The sequence below is a fragment of the Gymnodraco acuticeps genome, unplaced genomic scaffold (assembly GCF_902827175.1).
Source record: "Gymnodraco acuticeps unplaced genomic scaffold, fGymAcu1.1, whole genome shotgun sequence".
In the NCBI taxonomy this organism is placed as follows: Eukaryota; Metazoa; Chordata; class Actinopteri; order Perciformes; family Bathydraconidae; genus Gymnodraco; species Gymnodraco acuticeps.
This window is the reverse complement of record NW_022990940.1, coordinates 1,791,391-1,816,661: the sequence shown is the minus strand read 5'-3', so window position 1 is coordinate 1,816,661 and position 25,271 is coordinate 1,791,391. Positions and strand designations below refer to the sequence as shown.

Here is a 25,271-nt window from a genome sequence, read left to right as displayed (position 1 = left end):
ATTATACCTCTCCCTGACTAATGTGGCGTCCATGAGGAGAATAGAAAACAGAGTGAGCTGCGAAAAAGGAAAAAAACACTATCAATAAGATTCTCACATTCATGGTGTTACCTACCTGTCTGGGTGGAAACAAGAAAACAAGAAGTTTCTTACAAATTCCTCAATGTAACCAGGAGACTGCATTCAAAGTTGTACAGCATTGCAGAGACTGTTTTGCTCTTCCTGGTGTTTTTGTTGTAAAGCAGAGGTAATTGACATCACCATGGGGATGCTCTGTTGCTAGGCCAGACAAGCTCTGGCTGATGTGGTCCTTATCTATTGATTTTCCTGACATTTCCCCACACTTCACAGACTAGGCCAACATGTGAGAAAATATCTGATGCTCTCAGTTCATACAGCCTGTTTGTACAAACTCTGAGTGAACACTTGCTGACCCTTACTGCATTGCAATCGGTGGGTTGATATCACCATGGTGACTCAGGGACAATTCCTTTCAGAGATTGGCTGACCTGGTCCAATTATTCTAATACATACATTACAAACTAGATACAAAAATACACATTTGTATGAAGTCATAATTTTTCTCTTTGATATTAAAGACATCATCTAATAAGGGCATGTACTTTTAGAAACCTCCTATGCAAGTCTACTCGGGGACTTGGGCGACCTGAATAAAAGGTAGGCTCTTCCTGTGCTTCTGGCTATGTTTTATTGATATACAGGAGGGATGTCTCCTTTAGAGTGTTAATGCCAACCCTTGTTCTGAAATGAAGCCCATAAATACTGGATGATCAGAATTAACCTCTGCATTTCTCTGCCTCCCTATGGTCTCTGAGATGTCACCAAGGCCGTAGGTGCATGCGCACCCTTGGTCTGAAGGGGTTGCTTAGCAGTCTGACTGGAGGGGGGCTTATGGGAGAAGTGCAAACAGACAGCCCTGCCTTAGTAAAGGTCAGAGCTGCAACCTACACCTCTCAAATCCCAGCCTGGCCCTGATGGGACCGGGGTTCCAAGCATGCCTAGAGATGCTTGTGGTAAGGGGGAATTACAGTGAGAGTGAAGTGGTGCGCTGCCGCTGAACTGCATTGCTTTCAGAGGTTGTCAGCACCAATTTTAGTGTGACAGATTTGATCTAACTTTGTGTAGTGGCTCTTACTTGGCACGTTTTTGGAATGACATGCACGCTGGGACACCAGTAGCTATCATATGCTACTGAATAGGAAAGAGTCTCAATGTCGTTCTCAAAATGGTTGTTAAGTACGCTTCATAGGGGCAGAGAGGTTTGTTTTAGAGTACAAACAGAATCCAAAAGAACACCCCAAAAAGTTTTAGCCCTCTTTATGGTGCACAACAGTGGTTTAACAAAGTACCATGTAACAAATTACAATCGTCATCGAACTTTGGCTGTGTGAATGGCAGACAGGGGAGGAGAGGGGAGGGGGATAGGGTTCTGAAAGGCCCCCCAGCGTCAAAGCCTTAATAATCATGTGAGCAGCGCTGGACTTCATTACCCTCCTGTTCGACAGGCCGAGTGCCAGCCTGGATTGCTGGCTGGCTGTGGCAAGGTCAACGGCGGAGGAAAAACCAGTTACTGTGTTACTCTGGAGCGGAATGGAGAGGGGCGGCCATCTGTCAGCTCAGGCCTGCCATACCCGCAGAGCAAATGGACACGGGCGGCCAGAGGAGAGGCCACAGACACCCATAGAGCTAAACCCAGTGAGCATAACACTGAGGCATCGACACAGATCCAGCCAAAGAGCTGGGCCTTGGTACCACTAAAACACATATAACACACACACATAGTGGAGAAGATAAGGCTATCTCCAAGAAATTTGGCAGCAGGTTGTGTGTGTTTATGCGTGTTTGTTTTTAGTGTCAGCGCACTATTGGGCCCCTACTGTTTTAAGTCCAGATGGCAAACCATTTGATAAAAAGTTGATAAAAGTTCAGCTTGGCTTGCCAACGGTAAATGCTTTAGTCTTTAGTACTTTATGAAGACAAACTACTTGTGAATCTAAGTGCAGAAAATGTTATTGCTTTAAAACCATATTTTGAATTTCAGCAGGGACCAAAGGCAATTTAGAAACTGGTGGAACCAAAATGTGTTTTTCTGACATTAAAAACACTAACATTAAATGTACCCTTTCTCGCTCTCTCTCTTTATATATATATAAATAAATAAACTCAGACCCATTGCTCCTAGATATCAAACTTTAGTTTTAGTGTTTCACCTTGCTGGCTCTTTGTCGGCGTCTGAGTCTCACCGACCCTCTCTGTGCGGACCTTTACAATGCCCTCTGGCCAATGTGGAAGAACCCTGTGGAATGTTCCAAAGCTCTCTAATAGGTTTCAGGTGCTGCGGGCCACCGGCCAGCCCCCCACCATCACCCCACCATCACCCCACTCTGTGTGTCTTGTGTGATAGGACTCCCTACTCAACAGTCAAAGCACCGCCATTTCTCCTCTAAAAGAGAGAGGGCAGAGCCACGAAATGGATACCCATCGTTGTTTACTTTATAATCTTTGCTTCTTTTTGCAATAATCAGTTGTTGTTTACTTCTTCAGTTTACTTTAAATTTGTGCATCTCCTTAAAACTGCATTTTTCACATATGGTTGAAGTTCAAGCGGATGCAATTTGCATCTCTTCTATCCCACAACTCAGCACAGCTAAAGTTCCTCCTTGTTTTCCCTCCCGCACCGAGTGTACCGACCCCCCGGCTTGAGCGTCAACATGCTCCGGAAAACAAGGAGATGGTCCTGGGCGATTCCCCCCACATTAATGGAAATCACACAGGAACTCCCTGGATGAAAGCTTTATTAGTTATTAAGGTTTAATGTTGATATCAGTACTTATATGTTTACTGGAGCGCATAGTGGTGCTGATGTGGAATTGTCAGAGAGGTGCAGATTTAGTAAGGAATTAGTGTACACCCAGGATTTAATTAAGGGGATCTATTTCCATCTTGTTAGAAAGAGATAATGTGAGTGCTGCATGCATCGTAGGTTACCATATTAAATGCTGCTTCCTGTTACAGCCTTACAGTACATCTACTGCAGCAGTGCTTTATATTATAGAAAGTAAACAACAATCTATATCAGACTGGAAGAATTAAAGACAGCTTCGAGCAAGCAAGCCCTCACTGTACATGAGATATTTTCGATTTGAAATATGTTGTTATAGTTTTGTGTGTGCGTGTCTACTCATGTGCAAACTCAATTATGAGCTAAAACACTCATGACATTTATTAAAGGTAAAATGGTAACACTTCCACTCTTCATATGTCTTGTTCCATTTCCAGCATGACAGTGGAGTGTGAACACTGAAGCGACATGGCCTTTTTGTCTCTCCATTTGTCCCACCACTGCCTAGAGACGCAAACCTTAAGCCACTCACTCTCTGATTAATCTTTAACATTTATAATTACTAATTAAGTTAGTAAGAGACTTTTAATGTAGTCCTCCTTCAATAGGGGGCAGAGAGGACAACAGATCATTAGCTTCAATAATGAACGCGGATGAGACAGATAATGGCCTATGATTGGTGAATACTGACAGTTATATTAAATGAGGCGCGTATATGGGAAATGCTGTAGCACTCAAAGGCACGGGGACACAAGGTCGTGAAGTACTCCTGTAACTCAAGAAGGGCCTTAAGTACGTGGACATCTTGGAGATAGTTTGTACTAATTAAAACATCTAAATGTAATACCATCAAGTCTATATTAGCATGCAGAATATGTATCATATAATGTATATCTGCAGTGCTAATTGCATCAACCCCGATTTCAAGTACAGATTTTATTTATTTATTCACTCTGGTTTCATTGAGTTTTTTGGGCTCCCTAATGTCTTCGGCGTATCTCATTATCACATTATTACATTAGTGTCTGCATTATACTGGTGGCTGTAAGTTGCTGCCCATTAAAAGAGTCATTTCATCTCCGTTTTTTTTTACCTTAACGACGATGCTACTCTGGCACATTCCGCAAGCCTTCCCACTTTGGGGAAGGTGCTTATGCCATAATGATTATTATCATTAAGAAGATATTAATGTGCTTAGTGTTTGCGACCCAGCTGCTCATCATGGCCTGAGCTCCCTGCCAGGGAGTGGAAGAGAGTTCCTGCCAAAACGGACAGTGCACGTAGGCCACCGCCCACCTGTCCAGAGGTTTCAGGGTCAGTGGAGGTCACACCCACCTACCTCCCTGCCCTCTGCTGAACTGGAGGAGGGATGGCTCAGAACATAAAATTGGAGGAGATAAATTATGTTGTGTGGGATGAAGTTAAAGAGCAGCTACTGAGCAAATTCTTGTAATCTTTAACAACTCAACTCTGATTGTAAGCACCTTCCTCCTATACAATTTCAGCATACATATTAATTATGGTTATGTTACTCTGCTGTGAGGGGAAGTGTGTGTTTTCCCTGCAGAAATTTATGCCACATAATTATTCATTACATTTCAATCTTGCTATTATTTCAGGCTATTCCGGCAGAAGAACATTACAGACTTTTTTTTGCATTAAAATAGAGATTTGTAAATAAGTTTTCTTAATTGATTTAATCAAAACTACAATATTAAAGATACAGTGGCAGGATGTCGTGTTAAGTCTCCTGTTTTGAAACCTCATATACACACAGATAGACGGCATGGGGCTGAAGGCAGCCTGGCTCTGTCTCTTCCAGTTGCTCAGTTTTAAATTGCTGCTTCATTAGGGCTTGGAAAAGAAACCCATGGTTACATTTAATCAAACGAATCGGTATGGCAGACCCACATAATCAATCACAATCCTTATCCAATATGCTACATTCTGTAACTACCAAGCTGGCTTGGAGAAAAGTCAATTATGGCCCCTCTCTCTGCTCCTCTGCCGGGGTTGCTGTGATATTATACTGTTTTTGCCGTTGTTTTCATTATGCAAACACGGACTGTGTGCATCCACAACCTTATCCTATATTCATCCAGTTATAGTTATCTTTTTTTATACTGCTAGTTCTTGTATGATACACAGACTGGGTTTGTTGGGGAGTATGATGTGCCATATCTGGAATAATCAAATTAACTATTAATGATTGTTGCTCTCCAACCAACACTTGTGTTAAACAGTGGGCTGCAGTCAGTGATGTTGTTCATATTTCATACGTTTCGTATCCATATGGATCTGTTCTCACTGTCTGCATCTGTAAGAAACAGTTAATAGTTACTATACTGTTTCACCCATATCCCTGAATACAGTGATATGAATGCAAAGATGCATACACTGCGCACTAAGGCACACGCATGCCCACCCACACACAAACCCTGTAAACATGCCCACATACTGTACACACACTCATCCCTCAATCCATCAATCTGTTTCCTTTGCTTCAGCTCGTCTTGTGTGTTCTTTCTCCCTACCTTTTCACTTCAACGCTCAGCCTCGCACAATCAACCTGCTCCACATAATACACACAAGAAAAATGAACACAAGCATATACACACAAGGTAGCTAGGTTGGTGGGGGCCATGGCTGCAGCTCTTCTGCGCAGTCCCAGAGTGGCTCCCCGGGCTCGGCTGCCAGTTGTTTGCCAGCGTCTCCGGGTGGAATTCATTCAAATTAAAGCGGTGGAATGAGGCCCGAGTCCCAGAATGCCTCGTCCCTCTCCTTCATCAGCATTCCGCCGATGAGAGTAATTAAAGCAGAAATTAATTCTGCTGTAAGCAGAGGAGCCACAGCATAACTGATATTAGAGGCTGGATGATGAATGCTTGGCATCAAGGGAAGTCTCAGGGGAGGAAGGGGAAATTCACAGATCTCTCTTTTCTTTCTTTCTTTCTTTCTTTACTTATTTCTTTCTTCCTTCCTTTCTTTCGGTCTTTCTTTCCTATTCCCCCTTTCTTCTTTTTTGCTTTCTTGGCCCACTCCTGTGTTTTTATTCTTTTGGTTTATTTTGTCTACATTTCTCACGTCTGTGCGTTTTTGTCTATATGTCTGCTTATTTGCCCCCTTCTCATCTTTACATTTCTTTATCTCATCTTTACATTTCTTTATCTTCTGTATATATATATATATATCTGTCCTTTCATAGAGCATAACGATTGTCTCTGAGAGCCAAAGCCATTGGTTTTAAGCATGACTGAAGACATCGCGACTAAGCCTTCTCTGCTCAGTAACAGTATTTCACATTCTGTCAGCACTGGTGCTCTCATTTTCAGTCAACAGGCATATTAGTGTGTACTGATGCTGCAAATGCAAGCGCTTTGTTGTTGGTCAACATGGAAAGTGCTTCCAGGTGAATTCTATAATACCAGGAGCACACTATTAAGTATCCCAGAATAAAATATAAATCAATGTAATTGTTAATCAGAATGTGAGCAACCATAGCAATGCATAATTATTGAATTGGACCATGTATATAGAGTGGCTTGGAGCGAAACACGGTGTATTATTTTCCAGACAAACTGTCTTTTTTCTCAGGCGTAGTTTGAGATTGAACCTTGAAGCTCTCCAGATGATGTGATATTCTACCCAGGATGATTCAATGATCCCCCATGTCCCCTGACACTTTATTTTTGGAATAGCACATCTTTAGCAAGAGCAGTCACAAGACTGAAAGACAAACAACTGAACTCATGAAACACGGAGGGTGCACGAGGCTGTCAGTGTGACTGTTTTCCTCTCTTAGAATCAAATGGAATTGAACAAAGGTTAGCTCTTTGGGGCTTTATGGTAATGTGATATACGATGCTGCCATGGAATTTGCCAATGCATGTCTTAGCACTGTCTGACTCCAAGGAGGGAGTGCATGGTAATTACGCTGACCTCTGCCCCTCCCTCTCTTATTCTGCCCTCTGGGTAAAAAGCCAGAGGAGGTAATAAACAATAGATAGATTTGTCTTGTTTGTATTGCAGCTGCGGCACTCTTAATGACACATGAGATTGGTCTCTATGTTGAAAATAATACATGCCAAGATCTGCAGGTAGTTGTATTGCATATTTAATTGGTCTGTGCAAGAATATCTCAATCAGATGTAAATGAATTGAAACTCAACCTGAGAGTTACTGACGGGTATTAAGAATTTAGCAGGCTGGTGTGGAGTTAAAACACAGAATGAATGATAAGGCAGAGGCTAACTGCAGGCAGGGTCTATAACACCCCAAACCTGTTGATGCATCAAGGTGTGGAGGCTGAACAGCATAGGAAAGACTCAACGGACATTCTCTAATAAGGATAAGTATTTCAAGTCCGTTTGAGACATAGTAATTGTGGGGGAAACTTCTGAAGCAATTGGAGTCAGGACTCAGAGAGACACGAGGAGAGCTGGAGCTTTGATGGCAAACACTGACGGTTTATTTGGAGCTTCGGCCGGAGAATTCACATGACATGTCACGGGCCACGGGTTGACCACACGGTTGAGATGCCACAATCAATTCTGAAGAACTCTACCCCAGACCCGTGTATTTAGCTAGTTCAGAGAGAATAATCAACATGCTCCATAACAAGATAGAAGCATAACACCTCTATCAGCTGACGCCAACAGGCAGGAACTGGGAGACAAAACACTGAGAGCACAGCAGCCAAGGTTACAGGTGGGTATGCTCAGTCAGGACAGTATGAACTGATGAACTTGGTCAAAGTTATGGGCCTTGGAAATTATTTCCCCAACAGTAATTATGTTTGTATAGTTTGTAATTATTAATAGATCAGGTTTTATCTTGGTTTTATTATTTATTATAAACATACATCTGATTTTTAGAAAATAAATCATTTCTAAGCAGCCATATTACATTAATTGAAACAAACCCTTTACTAATGTATGACGTGATGAACCTCAATGCTAACATTTAATATTAAATTTAATATCCAGTCCCAATCCAGTTTTCTCTTTCCACTCTCCTTTTTTATTTAGTCCTTCTTTGGGAAAGATGACATGAAGCATGAAGCAGAAATAGTAATCGTACAGTATAGGCATTTTCTGTGAATTATTCAGTAACAGTGCCTTTTTATAGACACGATGTTTACCTATGGCCCTTACTAAAAGCTTGGTACCCAGCAGCAGTTTTCACAGTGTATCTCTGCAGTAGATCATATTGCTGGAGTGCATGATATCTCTCTCTTATCATTCAGAATGCCGTTATGAAAAGGGAGGGCATATCTTGATGTCTGCCATCCTGGAAATGGCAGCAGCATTGTTTGTTTGTCTACTGTGTTCCGCACACCAATAAAAATACACTTAAAATGAAACCTTGGTGTAACGATGACCTTAAACGCAATGACACTCTTTCCCATAACATTGTCCTGTCCAATAGTCCAGAACTCCCCAAGAGGCCTTACAGCAAGTCTAGGAGGAACCAAATGAGAGAGAAATCGATTACTTTCCTCTCTCCACTGTCTCTGCCCTGGCTGAATTACTGAAACAAGATGCTGCACTTAGAGGAGTCTTTGGAGAGGCAGAGGCAGAGGGAGAGAGAAAGAGATGTGAGGGAGAGAGAAACACTTTTAGGGACATGGGTGCCATTTAGACTAGGACCAACTTCTCACAGAAAGCCACTAAAAGCAGTGAATTATCCTTTTCCTGTCCCTGGCTGGGAAGCGGTTAGCCTCTTGTGGTTAAGCGAATACAACTTGCACTCAGGTTTGAGGTCAAGGCAAGATCATTAAAAATTATATTAATATCTGAAGACCAATCCTATCAGTAATACAGGTATGACCATCAATCCATCCTTAACTTGAGCAGAGCATATCGCAGTTATGGTGTGTCCAAAAGCATGGGATCAGGCCTCATGGACCAAATCTGATGTTGTTTTTCAGACATCCTAATGTGAAATGGGTGTTGTTTAACATCCAAACCAGGTTTTACTGTCTGAACTATGAAGATGAAAATGAATCCCGCTCGTTTGGTAGACAGAACGTGGTGCTTAAGGGACCCAATCCCTGTAAGTGCCATTAAGTGGAAATTGCCGTTCACATATTCCAGTGGTTTGATTAATTACACTCTCTCATGTGCTTTCATAAAGGCCCAATGAAATATGGGAAGCAAATTGCATTGTGTTCCTGTATCCTGTTATGTAAAAGCAGTTTAATTATTGACACATGTTTTGCCACCTGGCAGGGGGAAGGATGGTTGGACATGAATAGAAATCATACATTGGTGTTATGGACGGGTGGAGCTAGCACTTGAGATGCCATGTGTTTCTGTATCCGTGACTCATTTCATGTCCCCGTCTTCACCTCGCCTCAGGTTCTGCTGCTGAATCAGAGCAGAGAGCAGACGTGATCAGCTGGATATGTCACAGTTGTGAAGGAAGCATTTTGTGAAAGTGACTGCGCTCTAAAATCCTGTTTAACTTTGTACGGCAGGACTGCTTTTTGAAAGGTCTCTTTTAATAAATACGTAGTTAAGGGTGATATTTTGTGAAGGCTACACAGTCTCTCTGGGGGATAAAAAGATCACTGCTGGCTGTCTGTGATATCTTAAGATAGCTTTTTTTGATCAGAGTACAGGCTTAGACACTGACAAACTGGTTATGTGCACTCAAGTTTAACATAAATGTCTTGTTGCCCCTTTTCTCCCTTTCTTCTTTGTTCCTGGATAGAGTTTTCCATGAGCAGTGCCCTCTACTGCTTCTGAAATTAAATAACATCAGAGTGTCAGGGCAGTGCTTCCCTTCTGTTGAAGCCAGTAGTACTTAGGCTCCACTCTACTCTGTATTCTACAGTGTATGTGGAGGTATTAGCTCATAAAACCCTCCTACTGTCATATGAACGCACTGCCGTCCCTGAGCTCTATATGAACAGCAGGGCTCTGATACTTAGTCCCAAGCTGTTCCTGTTTGCCCAAAACGATCAGGCCTGGTCTCGTTCTCTCTACCTGATCTAGTTGACTGGGCTGTGTAAGTTAGGTAGGCAGTCCCTGTCTCTATCCCCCTCCTCCCTCCCAATATGCACTTGGACCCGGGCTCAGGCTGCACCTTTTGTGTTCCACAGGGATAGGGGGGCCAGATGGAGGAATTTGATTAACCAGCATTGGAGGACCAAATGTTCAATTGGATGCAGAACCAGTTGGAAGGCGGGCGGGAGCGAGGGATGAGGCAGGGTAGAGGGAGAAATCTAAAATGGCTGGTCATGTGCGCCGGCCAACACTTTCCAAAGGGGAGCCCAAACAGACACTGAGGTGTAGTAATGCAGAAGCCCTTTTCCAAGTACCAGCTGGGCCTTTTAGGAGCCTCTATCCCCACAGCAGATTCTCGGCAGCCTCAGAGCAGCTTGACTTTACCATATGTGGAACTTTTTTATGCTCCACCTGGTGTCCCCAGGGGACCTGTGCCGCTGGGACGCCGGAGGCAGGTGAATTGCTCTTAATGCAAGGCACTGAATCACTGGGCCAACAACATGAGGGAAGAGCCTAGGGAGAGGAAATGGATCTGCAGAAAGCCTGGCGCCGACTGGTGCGACCTTGGAGCTAGTGCCCGCTGCGGAGTAGAAAACGAGGCCGCGCAGCGTCTCATGGAGCCTTCACTTACCACTCACCTCCACTCTAATAATATTCCCATTTTTTATTTCTTACATAACATTGTGTATCATTTGATAAAGTGCCTTTTAAAAATTGAAAGTTAATCCATTTGTAAACCACAGATTTCACTAAGAGCTTCCATACAAGTACTGGAGTTACTTCCTGTCTCTCCTGTTTCCCTTTTAGCTGTTTCATTTAGTATCTATTGAAATAAATAGCGTAGAATTGGTTTTAGGGTTATGTAGACTGCTATACAGTACAGCAATATAGTATGTGCATTCTTTCATTGCAAATACTAGCTGTTGTACCCGTTTGGTGATTTTTCTTTTGAGAGTCGAGACGATCAGGACAGGTAGGTCAGATGAGAGATTTTGTCTGGACAGTGGGAGTGTGGTCACTCTCCTGCCTGCACCTGTCTCACTGAGCCTGTGGCACAAAGCCAGAGGTCAGAGGTCACCACAGGGGGCTGTCAAGGTCAAAGGTTTATCACTCTCCGAGGGGTCCTGGATCCATCACTCAGACCCTACATAACACACGATCTTCCCAGTTGAGTTTTTTCTTCCCCCTCTTTTTCTAATCCTTCCAAATGGCTCAGGCAAAACTCCTGACAGCAGCAAGAGAAACAAACTGTGGGGTGTGGAGCTCTAAGCCATCAGCTGGAGATTTCACTTTGAAAAGATTCCCTTTTACTCACTGCCCTTTCCACCAATCAGAGGGCCCGCCAGAGTCCAGGCACCCAGAGCAGCTGCCCTCTGACCCTGCCAGCGGTTGTTGGTTTATTTTGTTTGGGCTTTTTAGAGAGGATGGGGCTGCTTTTGACAGGTCAGGCAGCAGGACTTGGATGAGGTCTTTAGCAAAGACAGCCAGAGAGGGAGAATTTCACAGCTCGAGAAAAGACTCAAGCTACCCATAGCTAGTGTTGCAGCTCCAGTATTACGCTCATATTGACTGAGACATGTGGAAAATGGCCCATTACAGGGGGAAAAGAGGGGCCATTCATGCAAAGGCAATTCCATCAACCATACAAAAATTCCTTGATACCCCTGTTTATGCAGCTGTGCCCCCTGATCAAATTACACCATCCCTCTTGCAATATCCACGCCTCCTTCTGCCCCTTTTGCCGGTCTCCCCCCCCCTCCCGACACTCGTGCCAGGAGCATCAGATGCGTCTCCCGTTCACTGGGGAAAATGGCCGAGGTGACGAGACATGAGGGGGCACGTAACCCAGAGTTACACCTACCCGCAGCAGCAATTGCGGCAAAGCCACGGTGCTTCCATGGGTCAGAGCAGGGGCCTGTCATGTGAGGGGCACGTAGGGGCAGAAAGGAGACACGTCCCCGGAGAAGTACTAACCGTCATGCTGTAGCACCAACTCTGACAGACCGCAGGGATTGGACCCGCTGCATCGAGCCTGTCAGCTGTTCCAGCAGCGCAGAGCGATCCTGGAGGCCTCCACTGGGACTGTATTACTGAAGGCTTTTCTTCTCTGCCTCTGTTTTATTTTTTTGGGTGGGGAGGGCGGGTTTGCGAGTGTGAGAGGGGGTGTTGAGGGGTATAATTGAGAGCACAGAGGGAGCTTCGTCTCTCCATCTTATGATTTGGAGGTGAAGACAAGCGCCCTCGGGGGCCCCCTGTCAGAGCTTTTGGGCGCGCTCAGTGCAGACTTCAATAAAAACACACAAAAAGAATTCCCCCACAAGGGCGCCTGGCTGAATTGCTGACGCCAATGTAAAAGATTCCGTTTTCTGTGAATCATTTAGTACGCGACCCTGAGCTCTCTACACAACGTGACAATAACAGGAAACCCCCCTCTGTCCTCCTTATCGTGGCAAAATGAAAATTGCAACAAACCCAAAGAATGCTGAATTATTTCTTTCACAGATACAATTTCACACATCGATCACCCTCTTCCCCTCCTCCATTTTCCTCTTCCCCTCCCTCCATTTTCCTCTTCCCCTCCCTCCCCTTTTCCTTTTTTTCCCCTCACTGTATTCCTGTCATGACAAATGTCAAACACAGTCCGTTAGGAGAGTGTTTTTTCTTTTTGGTAACCAAGAGCTTGCCAAGTCGAATGTGCACTGGGAGAAGACTGCTGCGGAAGCATCACATTGTAGCATCAGATATTTCTGTGAAAGTAACAGAAATGTTTGAAGGTGTTGTCACAAGCTCACAGGTTCCTGCTGTTTGTGTGCACCTGAGGGAAATAGCGCCTTCTCACCCCTTTTGTCTCCACCCTCCCCATTGTTGTTTTTAAACTTATTTTTCTGTTTAGTTGTTATCACTTTTATTGTGGTTAACATTCTCAGCATGGCTGTTTTGTTTGTGGGTTTTAACAGAGGGGGTCGGTGTTGTAGTCGAAGTTAAAATTAGAGGAGTTGCTTCTCCGTGTGACTTAGAGACATGTCATCTTCTAGAAGCGGTGGGGAGTCTGTCAGTCACAGACATGGTGTGTTTTAATCATCTCTGTCCCACTTGGAGAAGCGCTGACGGTTAGAGTGAGGGTTCCCTCCCCTGGACAATAGCAGTATGCTAGAATCTCATACACTCTGATGTCAGACGTAGCAACCGGTTAAGAAATATGAGACGTTTCTTCCTCAAGTTAATCCAACAAATTCAATGGGGGAATCAAAGGACGTCTGGTGAATTTGAAGACATATCACAACTGTGTTTGAAGGTTTTTTGTGATCTTTCAAAAGATATGACAGCTGGAAGGAGATTGGCAACACAATAGCAGGAGTTTGTCACTATAGTGAGAGAATGAAGCTGATAGAATAATCAAAACCCACGACATCTTAGAAGCTTAATGAGCGAGGGCTCCCCCCAAGCGAGCAATAATAATAGCGTTTTGTAATTCTATAGCTCTTTTGATAACACTCCATGGAATTTTAAATAGACATTTCTTTGTAAAGCAAAGTAGGTTAGACTGTAAATTATATTTTCCATATTAAAGCAATGATGATAGGAAGTTTGTCTTTACAGTACATCGCTAAGACAGAACCTACACCTATTTAGATACAATTACAAAAAGATAAATTACACATTTATGCAAATATGGTGAAACATAATTCTTAATCATATCATTTTTTATTTAAGCTGGAGTGAGCAGATTTACATTTTATGTTCACCACAGTAATGTACGCCACTAAATTGAGATTTAAACAGAAGTACTTGTGAAAATATTCCTATTAGCCCCAAAGCAATTAGTCCGGCTGCCTGCCTTTGTTCACCTACCCATTGTGTTCTTTGTGGAAACCATTCTCTTATACCTCCACTTACTCCATCCTTTGAGACACCATTGGAAATCCAGGGCTCCAAGTTGAACCCACAGTTGGTTTAAGTGTAATGAAATGTGTGTCATGTCTCTGGCTCTCTCCCTCTGGCTCCCCATCACCCCTGGCCCCCTGAAAGCACTGCCTTTGACAGGAAGGCCTCAGTGGCTTCTTCTGCAGTGATCTTTAGCCCCTTCAGGTCCCATTGACTATTTCAGGACGTCCCTGCGATTTGAGGGTGGACTCAACCATTCACGCATGCTTCAGAGCATTGACTGTGGAAGAAAAATAGACAGATGGAGTGGAAGCCTCGGACAGCTAAACCAGCCCTCTGGGAAATCCTACCATGATGCCTGGCCACAAAAAAAAAAGAAAAAGAAATGGACAAATAGCCTCTACACTGATTGTCGTTATTAGTTTTCCAATATGCTTATTGAAACACAACATTGGCAGTGCTTATAAACCACACTGTAGACTTTAATATATGCTTTTTTCTCTCAGCGGCGCACAGATTGTCTGATATGCGTGTCCTGTCTTATATTGTGCTCATAATAGAAACTATGGCAACAGAAGTCAGGTGTGGTTTCTGCAAATGGACCCAAGCTGAGCCATTCCAGATGATGCACATTTAAATTTGAACATATATTTACTCAGTTCCTAGTATCTGTTTATTTATCATATATTCAATCTTTATGCAGATGAGAGCGAACAGATCATGCATGGAGCACTTACCTTGCATCCGTGTGTGTGTGTGTGTTTATGAGGCTGTGTATGCGGTTTACCTGAAGCTTTTGTGTACGTGTGACTGTGTGGACGTGTGTTTGTTCCCATGTCTACATCTGTGCGTGGACGTGTGTCTGTGCATGGATATTGCAGCTTGGAGAGAGTGTGCATGTCCACTATATTAGACAGAGCGTGCGAGGGGTGCCTCAGCATGTGTGTACTGCTGTCTGTTCAGAGCTCTTGGCGCCAGCAGGGAGCGCCATTCCAATTTACCCATCAGCCAAGGAGGTAGGGGGTAAAAGCGCGGGGCATCGCTGTCGGAGATTTCACATTCGAGGGACAAGATTACCAGTCAGGGGACCCCTGTGTGGAGGTGATGAGGGAGGGAGACTGCCGGGGCACAGTGTGGGGTAGTTGGGACTGTTGGGGGACGGGGGAGTGGTGAGAGGGGGGAGGGCCGCACGACTCAACTCCACCCTAGAATCCGTGGGCTCTCTGTTTTCCGGGGAGCGTAGCTGCCAAGATGCACATCTGTTTGACACCAGGCGCTGTGGTATGGCAGTCAGGGGCTGTCTGTCCTGATTCATATCTCTTCACTCTCTAGTTTATTCTAAGGATCTGGACAACTTTCTTTAGTCATCTTGGCAACAATGTGTCTTGTGTAGGCAGTGGTGTAAAGTAATTAAGTACATTTACTCAACTACTGTACTAAAGTACATTTTAGAGACTTTACTCAATGATCTCAATGTTCTGCTTCTTTGTACGTATCCCTCACTATAATTCATAGGTTAATAGTGTACTTTTACTCCACTACATTTATTTAGTACCTTTAGTTACTTAGAATTGGATTAATGATGATGATGATAATAATGATGAATGTAATCGACACTTAAATACGATTTTAGTTACACCTGGAGTCAAATTCCCAAGCTACCCTGCAGTTTACAATGTAAATACAATTAACTGCACCTTTACCAGCTTTGATAACACTTTAATGCATCAATAATTATAATCAAAACATATGATATAATTCTGAAATGGGCCAATTTGCATAATGAGTACTTACTTACATTATTATGCTAATACATTTTTCTTTTACTTGAGTACTACTTTGCTTCTGGGACTTTTACTTGTAACAGTATTTACACTTTGGTATATCTACTTTCACTTAAGTACAAGATCGGAGTAATTCTTCCACCTATGTGTGTAGGTTTCAGAAAAAATAAAACCTAAATACAAAATATACTAACTTTCCTAACAGCATATGATGCATCCTTATGTCTGTTTGTGTTCCAATATACATACACACATGTACAAGAAAGATTTCAAACACTAGAAATTAATCATGGCATTGTAAAATCTTGAATATTACCTCAGTCTGCTGTCGGCCGGGCTCACTCAGCCTGTGTTTGAGTGCCGGCCAAGTCAGCCATGGCTGCTCCAGAGGCCCGGAAGCCTGTTGGGGAGACGGGACATTCCAAACAGCATAACTCATTCTTTACACCCTCAGCACTGCCATTAGTTAATTATATGCAGGTGTTTTCCTTTCTCAGGTTTTTTTTTTGCTTTAGATCTAATAAAAATGTAACCATAAGTACATAAAGCCAAATACAAGGAGAAAAGGAAGGGGGAAATAGTGTGGAGGAAGTGGCTGAATGTGCTGTGTGAAGCAAATTATTGCCCCCATGTAGATTCATCAGTTCTCCCTGCTGGATTAAGGAAGGGCCTTTCTAATGAAGTTCGCCCCGTCAAAATGAAGGGACTAATTCTGATTTAGCTGAGGTAATGAACTTCCCCTCTCCTAGTGAGAGCAGCACCGTGGGGTGAGGAGAGAGGGGTGGTTGTGTAAGGAGAGGGGGGAGGGCAGGGGCAAAGGAGACTGGCAGCAATAGAGAGAGGGAGCGAGGCAAGACGAAGGCGAGACAGGAGAGAGACATGGTGCGAGGACAGAGCAATAGAACGGAGGGAGGAAGCTAGGTGGAGAATAGGAAAAAAATTATGCAAAACGCCTGTCTCGTATTTGCTGAGATGTATTAAATTTCCAGCGCGGGTGCCTGTGTTATATAAAATTATGCTAATGTCTCGTGGCCCGCTGCGAATGGCGGCTTGCTGGTCCTGAGCATGCGTGGCTGGCCGCTACACGGAGCGCGCTCAGTGGGACTCAGCTTTTCTATTAAGGAAAACCTCTAGACACCTGATGATGAATTCTCTCTCACCAAATGTTCCCCTTTTTTTGTGTCGAAAATATGAGCGCTTTTCTAAATGACTTTGGAGAGCCCGGCGTGGCACTCGGCGGCCTGCGTCGAGCAGGGGGGAAGGGGTAAAGGGGGGGGGTCCCTCTGCAGCAGGCTAAGGGAGTCAATTAAGGCGAGCACTGATAATTATAAGCCGGCAGAACGCAGGGGCTGGCTAATTGTACAGTGTTCCATGCCGTGAGCCCAGCCAAGGGGCCTCTCCGCTACGCTCTCTTCTCTGCTCCTTTGTGTGGACCACAGACCCCATAGAGCCACATACCTCAGCCTGACAATGCCACAGTGAGGCTAGCAAAAAAAGCCGGGCATGTGCCAGTAATTAACTTTTTACATTCAGACCACTTACTCTTTTGAGAACTGAAAGAGATTCTGGTTTGATTTAAACCTTGTTTCTTCTGTTGACTTGGCTTCACACACAGTTTTTCTTTCCCAGTTTTTGTTTTTTTTGTATTTTTTCACTTTTCACAGCAACTTTCGTTAAGCACAAATCACTTCGAAAGTCAGGGCGTAACCACTTGACCTTTATTTCCTTCTAACAAAAAAACATTTTAGAATAGGCATGTATAAAGTAAATTAGAGCATTTCAGCGCAGAGTGGTGATTGTGTGGCTGCAGGGGGTCCGGCGCTCCTTTGCAATCCATCTCAGCAGCCTGCACTGTTTGTCCCCAACGGACCTCCATACCTGCCTGCAGCTGCAGCGCCTACACATCATTCGTTAACAAGTATTCGGCTCTTGCCTTTGTTGTTGTGGATTTCTCTCTTCTCTTTTTTTTCTATTCTTCTACCTCTGTGACCTACACACTGTTCATTTGACCGAGTTTTAGCCATTGTTGGTTTCAGCTGTAAGAATAGCTGCCAATGTGGTCCAGACGAAGCACAAAATGGCAGAGTATATATAATTCAAAGCGTAAAATAGTGCTGCTGAAACAACAGCTTCAACTGGTTTTACCTTCTATTCCTGTTGGCCGGCTGCAGGCTCAAACATTACCTTCAGTTATAGTTATGCACAAAAACCACAGCCTGTTAACCCACCCACCCCCAAAAAATAAGATTCATACAGTATACATCTTGACATATTTTGTGTAAGACTAACTTTTAGTTTTTTTAGTTCTTACTGTTTTACTTAAGGATTTAAATGACACTGTATGCCTGTGATACTTGTGCTATAATTAATTAAATATGCCTGTAGAGTGAGAAATGTAATCTATAAATCATATTGAATGAGACGTAACAGTGATACTAAAGATGAAATCTAATTTCTTCTTTGATTTTATGCCACATTTTTTATAAAAGCTTGTAAATATGCATAGAGAAACACAAAGCGCTTCACGTTCTTCATAAATGTTCAGGCTTCTACTCTAGTCTCAGGTATAATAATAATAATAATATTAAATAATATGCTAAATCATTTTGTCTCTAAAATGAATGCAGAAAAAAAAAGTATCGCTAAACACATGCGCAGGGGCTCTTGGCAAATAACTCAAGTGGAAATGTCTGCTCAGTACGTTTATGTAAGGGAGAAGTAGAAGGGTCCTTATGTTTTTGTCCCTCATGTTTTGTGAACTTCCAAAGGTGTTCTAGTCTGCTAAACCTTTTGTAACATCCATTCAAGCGTTACGCATGTTTATCTCGACACAAAAACCTGTCAGTTTGGTGTTCCTACCTCTGGCCTGGTAGCCAGGGGAGCTGTGAGGCGGTTAATGTAGGCGCAGAGTGGCTGATCCTAGCAGGAGCCTAGCCCTGCTCTGATTAGCACCTCCAACGAGCTGCCATGCATCAGAGCTGCCATTCTCCCAGAGACATGTTCCCCCAGAATCCTTTGCTCTTGCTGTGCGAGGGCGTCACCACCACTGACATGTCACAGCCAACACCTCACCCCTCCTTCTCCCTCTGGAAGGTTGGAAAACAGCATTAGGCATGCACCGAACTTGGACCCTAACACGAGGGCTTCGCTTAGCTCATCTCCCCCTTTTCGCTTTTCACTTGCAGAACCAGACTTTGTCTTTTACGTGCCCACTTCCCTACAGGCAAACTGGAGTACAGCCTCTCCTTTCATGCTGCGGTAGTTTTCCAATCTCTCTGATTTTATAGCACTCACACTTCCATCAGTATCCGTGTAATACATTAACTCTTTGATAGAATGAGGTGAATTTTCCAAGGTGCTATGATTAATTCTTGTACTTTAATTTTGACATTTTGCACTTGATTCACTCTGTCCTTCTCAAACTGAGGAGGCAGGAAATAGATATTAGTAATGTTCCCCCCAGGCGCCAGTTCTCCAATCAGCTCTGGTCCAGGGGGAGTCCATCCCTTTGCGCTCCCACCTACCACCTTCCCACCCCCGTCTGCAGCATTCTCCAGGCCTTAATGGGCCTTGTAGTACTTCAGAAACGAGTTTGTTCCTTATGAGCAGTGCTTCCACCTCAAGAGAGCACACCACACGGAGGTGGAGTCAATTTATATTCACCCATAATTCCCTGGGCCTTAATCACTCTGATTTTCCCCCCATTATCTGTTAATGGATAGTTCCCGCGGAGAGAAGAGAGAAGTAAACCCACCTACTGTTTACAGGCCTGAAGCTGTCTACTCTGCTGCCATCCACAATCCCGTAGTGAGTTGTATATACAGCAGTGGGTCCGCTGAAAACCAAATCTTCCTGCTTTATTAACACACAACTCCAACATCAGGTTGAATATTGTGAAACAGATGGTAGAACGGAAAGCTAACTCTTGCTGAAGGTGATGTTCCTCATAAACAAAATCATTTCATGCAGGTAATTCTGGCTTTATGGCAAGGTTTGGCAGTTAAGGAACTTTGAATTGCATTGACCTAACTTTGATTACTACGGTTGTTCTGTTTCCTGCTTTTCCAAAACAACCCATTCCTGCCCACTAAATATTCTCAATTTGTTCTCCCTCTTGTTTACTCTGTACTTTCAGCAAGGAAGTGCCTTGATTGATGTCCTTAATATCATTTGTTAGAGTGTGCTGCTTTGGCGACACCAGCAGCATGGGTCCCTCTAAGAGTGAGCTTCAGAGAACCATTCACTATGCCCCAGAGAGGAGTGTAAATCTAAGTATCAGATTTTTCTCTTCTAAAGCCAAATGCTAAAGTGGTCCTGAATTCCCCTCCAATTCAAACTGCTCCTCGGCAGAATTGTTTAAATAGGGTAAGGGGCAGTGGTGGTGGGAGGTGGTGGTGTTGAAAAGGAATAAGCTAAGGGAGAGTTTTTAATTAAGCAATGCCCTGTGTTATACTTAACTACACACTATTATCAGAACGTTAGACTGTCTTTAGTTACTTAAGTTTCAGTGTTTTACTCACTGTCAGCTCTGCATTTACACTGTTGGCAAACCAAGACGGCTTTAAACGTACATAATTCAATATGCTGCAGCCGTGTTGTTACATAAAGGTTTCACTAAACTATGCACGCCAGATCTGCAAGCCACAGTGTCCTAAACAACCTTCAGCAGCACATGAACTTCAGCCCGGATAAAAACGTAAACAGTGCGGAGAAATAAAGACCATTCTTTTTGAGAGTAGTTTTTTCCTTTCTCCCTCTCCCTCTCCTGTCCTCCACATGGGAGAAATATTAGGCGTTTGTGTTTTAAGGAGCTGCGAAATACATAAACCATGAGCCACAGGAACGTGAGGCCCTGTGGATATGCAGATGGGCTTACTTTGCTGGTGTCAGGGATGCTTAGAGGGAGCAAGCACAGGAGCAGTTCTCATCTAAAGGATTTTCTTAGGAGTGCAGAGGGACAGGGTGGTGGCAGCGGAGAACACTCAGGAGACTCGGAAATAGAGAGACAGAGGAGGAAGAGAGACAGAGAAGAGCATAGAGAGAGCTGACAGTCCCCTGTGGCTCTGTAACTATATCCAGAGCCTACTCAGTGCGTGGGGAGGGGTGGGGGCCCCTGCAGGGCCGTGCTGATTGGGCAGCCCTGGAGAAGGGCTGGGGGAGCGACAGGAAGTGACCTCAGCCCAATGAGGCAGCCATAGGGGCGATCGAGCTGACTTCCTCCCCTGGCTCTCACTAAGAAACAGGCTGCCAGTTTGATTCAACCCCTGTTACTCTGCCGAATACAAAGCCAGGCCTACACAGGCTGCATTACAGAGGCTAACGGAGCTCAATCTACTCATAACAGACACACAGTCACAATCTACCGCTCGCTCAGTCTCTTTTCTCCTCATATGTCTAGATTTGTCCATACATCACATGGCACTCTTTCAGAGTCCCAACACAAGATTAAAACCATGAATTAATCCTCCTAACAAGTTGTGTGTATGTAGCCAAATACTGTAGCTCATTGCTCTGTGCTACCTCAGTAGTCCATAAGTTATTATAACGCATCACTTGGCCACACCTGTGCACTGGTTGAGATGTTCCTACGTTACAATGAACACGAGCACTGTAGTTTAATTTGAGCCAATCCAGATACACACCACCCTACTTGCACAACAAATGTGTTTCAGTATACGAAAAGGCCCATCCCAGCAAATGCTTAATTCTGTCCTGTTTTAGTGATGTTTGGTAAAAAAATAAAATGCCCGATTGTTTTAGGAAATTACAAAGCCTTTTCAAATTCGCAATTGTTGTTAAATGTGTACTTCTGCAGTAGGAATTAATACATTTGGGAACAAGCGCCATATACAGGGTAGGGAAGTAGAGACAGATAAACACATTTTAATCCATCTTTGTCCGTATATGATGACGATAAAGAAAACAAAGGATTACACCAGCCTTATTTTTCAAATTTGATTTGTATAAATATATCTTTGCCATTTTCCCTTGGTGCATCTGCTCAAATACTAAACACACACATGTACGCACACAAGGTCAGTCAGGCAGGTGCAGAGTTATCTGCATAATGAAGCAGACCAGGTCTCCAAAGGGACAGCGTTGTGCTCTTGGGTCAAATGAGGGCTGCACATATGGCAGAAGAACAGATCTATGAACCCTGCAGAAAGCTTGACCTTAGTGTACACCCTCACACAGATAGCAGGCTGAATGGTGATCAAAGAGGGCAGTGATCTTCGTGCATGTCTGCGTGGATGCACTCGTGCCACCCTCCTCCCCCTCTTTGCTGATGCCTGCTGCTACACTCGCACATGTAGGCTACAGAATATCTCATCTGTCAAATGCATGATAGCAGAACACATCATCAACTCAGTCCCTTTCAAATCTGCTTTGATCATCCTTTAGCTTTTAATAACTAGACAGTCATTGGGGAACATAGTCTGTCAGCTTGTACTAATGCACAACTTACTTATTTTGATGCTGTAGACACCACATTATGCTATATGCATTGCCATATGTTTATGTTATTGAGAAAAGATTTTAAAAGGACATAAAAGGGTAATATGTTACAGGGGAAAACTCAATTTGCCTACACTGTTTATTTTGGCAATGAAGGAGATTTTTCCATTTCCCTCCCTTCCTAAGAACATCAGGGGTCATTAAGTTGCAGTTGTCAATATGAGTCAGAATCAACGTTTTTTTAATAAACCCTTTATAACGTGAGCTTTTTGCTAAAAACTGGAAAATTAGACAAAAAAACAAAGCAAACATGAGTTACAAAGCAGTTGCCCTACATATAAACATTACTTGAAACACAAGGTTAGTTTTATGTGAACTTTTAGTGGTTAATAAACAAATACCTCTGTACAATGTAACTACGTACAAAGTAAGAAGTGCCTATTTATATTCACTGCGTTTCAGTTTACACATATTTTTGCCAGATTTGCCTAAAGCGCCTTTGATTAACCTTCCACCTGGCATAGCTCGATCCGGGCACATCTGCTGAGCGGTATTTTGTGTTTGTGCTTCTGGTACCCAGGGCCTATGTAGTGGGCGCTGGCCTGTATAGAGACCTGGGGATAAACCCTAGATCAGTCCCCAGTGTACTGTATGTACCCCAGCCCCCTGCAGAAGCTGGCCTAATGTCAGGGTTGGCAGGGGTTTGATAGAGCACCAGTCTGGCCCCATGGCAGAGTGTATAGGCCTTTTATTGACGCACAGGAGATGGGCAGTTTTCTGGAAGCCTGAGTCAGCAGATTGCTGTGCTGCAAATGACTGTGCAGGTTGACAGTCTGAACGACATGTATTTAAGCTATCAGTGGCCTGTGCTGAGGAAGTGTAATGTTTAGATAGACGTGTAGGGAATTCTAAGCCTAGCAGATAAACTGAGAATCTGTCCTGCTCTTTAAATACCAGTGAATCACTGTATTAGAAATGTGGACATGTGAGCATGTTATAAAGGAGAGTTGTTTTGGTGCCTTCTTAAAGGCAATGTACACTGGAGAAGTGCTAAGATAATTTTGTGACATAAACTGAAGGTTTCGGAAACTATTCTTTAATATTGCTTTGTCCTTGCAGTTTAAGTAATAACACTCTTTCTCTATTATTACTTTTTAAATCACCTTTCAAAGCACACCTGGATGTTTCCTTCATTAAGACTCCCTTCAAATTCTGTTTTAAATTGCAGATTCTAAAAATAATGATTGTACATGCAAGTTAATCAAAAAGATGACGCTCACTATGTTCAAAGTGCAAGGCCTCGTCTGAGCCGTTAGAACCCCGGCTGGTCAGCTAAATGAAGCCTGATGGAAACAGATCACACTTTATATTACTTCCTGTCTCATGAAAATCACAGACAAGGGTCTTTGCCAAAAATGTGTTGAATAAAACTGTAATGTGAGAGAAAAGAAAACACGGCAGAGTGAGACTTCTGGCATTTACGCTCTGCTTATTTTTATTTCTTACAGTTTTCTATCTGTTTTTGTTGTTTCTTCTCTGCAGAGGAAGGATTGAACCATGAATGCAAGCTCTGTAGTCAGTCATTCGACTCACCGGCGAAGCTTCAATGCCACCTGATTGAGCACAGCTTCGAGGGCATGGGAGGAACCTTCAAGTGTCCGGTCTGCTTTACAGGTATGTATCGTGCGTGTGTGTATTACAGTGTCTGTGTATATCATTGATTCTTAGCCCAACTGACTGATAGGAAGGTGAAGTTGTTCTTTACATGCATGTTCACATTTACATTTAAAAATGCATAGCTTTGCATTTATTTGTGTGAAAAGCCGAATGGGTTCTAAATGAGTTGGGAGAGGTCAAGCCAGCAGCTCTGCTAAAGCTTAGAACAGTTTGCTGCATGTGGCTTTTTATTTAGTCGAATTGCTTCCAAATCAAGGCCAAAGAAGGTTCACGAGGTGAGGGTGGGTAGGGGCGATGGAGGGCGAGAGCAGGGGGGAAGACAGTGTGAGCTGAGGGGAGATGGGGGGGATGGAGGAGTGAGGAAAGAAAAGAAGATGTGCTAATTGTGGATGGCAGTGGTGCTGATAGCTGTAATGATCTCATCTGTCTCTGTGCGTGGAGGTGGAAGGACCGGACTCCTCCTGAGAGGATAGCGCCCTCCTTCAGTGTCAACAGGGTTAACTATCTCTATAATGAAATCTGCAAAGTCGTTAACTTCAGCTCTTCACTCTTTCTCCTTTCTCAGCTCTTTACTCTTCCTCACACTTTTTGGGTCCTCAGCTCATTTCTCTCTTTGGCGCTTCCTGCACCCCCTCCTCCTCCTCCTAATACGCCCATCGCCCTAAAAAACTCTTTTCTTCATTTTTTTACACCAATTAACATCATTCGCTCACATTTTTGATTTTGTGTCAATATGTTTTTCTTACTTCTTCATCCACCTCACTACTCACCTCCTTATTCATTTTCCTCATCTCTGTTTCTCTCCTCTCACCTCCCGCTACTCCGCTCTACTTCTCTCATAGCTGTTTTGGCCTTATCTCTCTTTTAGCAGAAGCCTATTGATATATCCCCACCCCGAACCCCCCTCCACCCCTCGCAGGGGTCTGGGCATTTAATATACAGAGCATGCCTCCTTCATCTGAGCCTTCATTTTCCACCGCCGGCTTTGACAGACAGGTCCCACTTCTCCCTCCGCGTCCATATCGATCACGGCTCATGAGAGAGAAGGATGCTGGGAGGGAGAAGGGGAGGAGGGAGAGACAGAGTACACCCTCAGGACAGTGGTCGCAGAGCAGACAGACAGATGGGCGAAGGCCTAGTGTGGCGGGGCAGGCAGGCTGTGGAGAGTTTGCATGGGCTGAAAGGCCTCCCTCTGTTGGGGATGCAGGGGACAGGCAGAATGAAGTCAGAGCACTCGGAGGAAAAGGAGCAACTGAGACTTTGGCCGACAGCTGTCTCTGAATATATTTCTTCAAGTTAAGCCTAGAGAAAAGTAGTGAAAAGACAATACTTTTACAGCCTAACATACACTTACTTACAGTATATTGTTTAATAAATATAAGTTGTGTTAGCAGGCTTATTTTTTATGATCAGTTCAATTTCTCTTATACAGCAGCACAATCCAGTTATTCAACATCAGTAAAAGTAACAATGAAACAAAGTTCAAACATTTAATAATAACGTAACATGTAATTACTTTTATAAATCTCTATTTTGCAAACGCACATTTATTTGAAGGCAATTTATACAAATATGATACTAAATGCTTCAGAAGAA

General features: G+C 43.6%; 1 protein-coding gene across 9 annotated transcripts in view; it reads left to right on the top strand.

Moving 5' to 3' along the window:
- Positions 1–25,271, top strand: part of LOC117558357 (zinc finger protein 521) — a 97,343-nt gene that overhangs the window by 55,942 nt on the left and 16,130 nt on the right. For all 9 annotated transcript variants that reach the window (XM_034234498.1, XM_034234495.1, XM_034234496.1 and 6 more), the window contains one exon: positions 23,541–23,672. In XM_034234498.1, the coding sequence (XP_034090389.1) occupies positions 23,541–23,672 (132 nt within the window). The remainder of the gene's footprint in view (positions 1–23,540; positions 23,673–25,271) is intronic.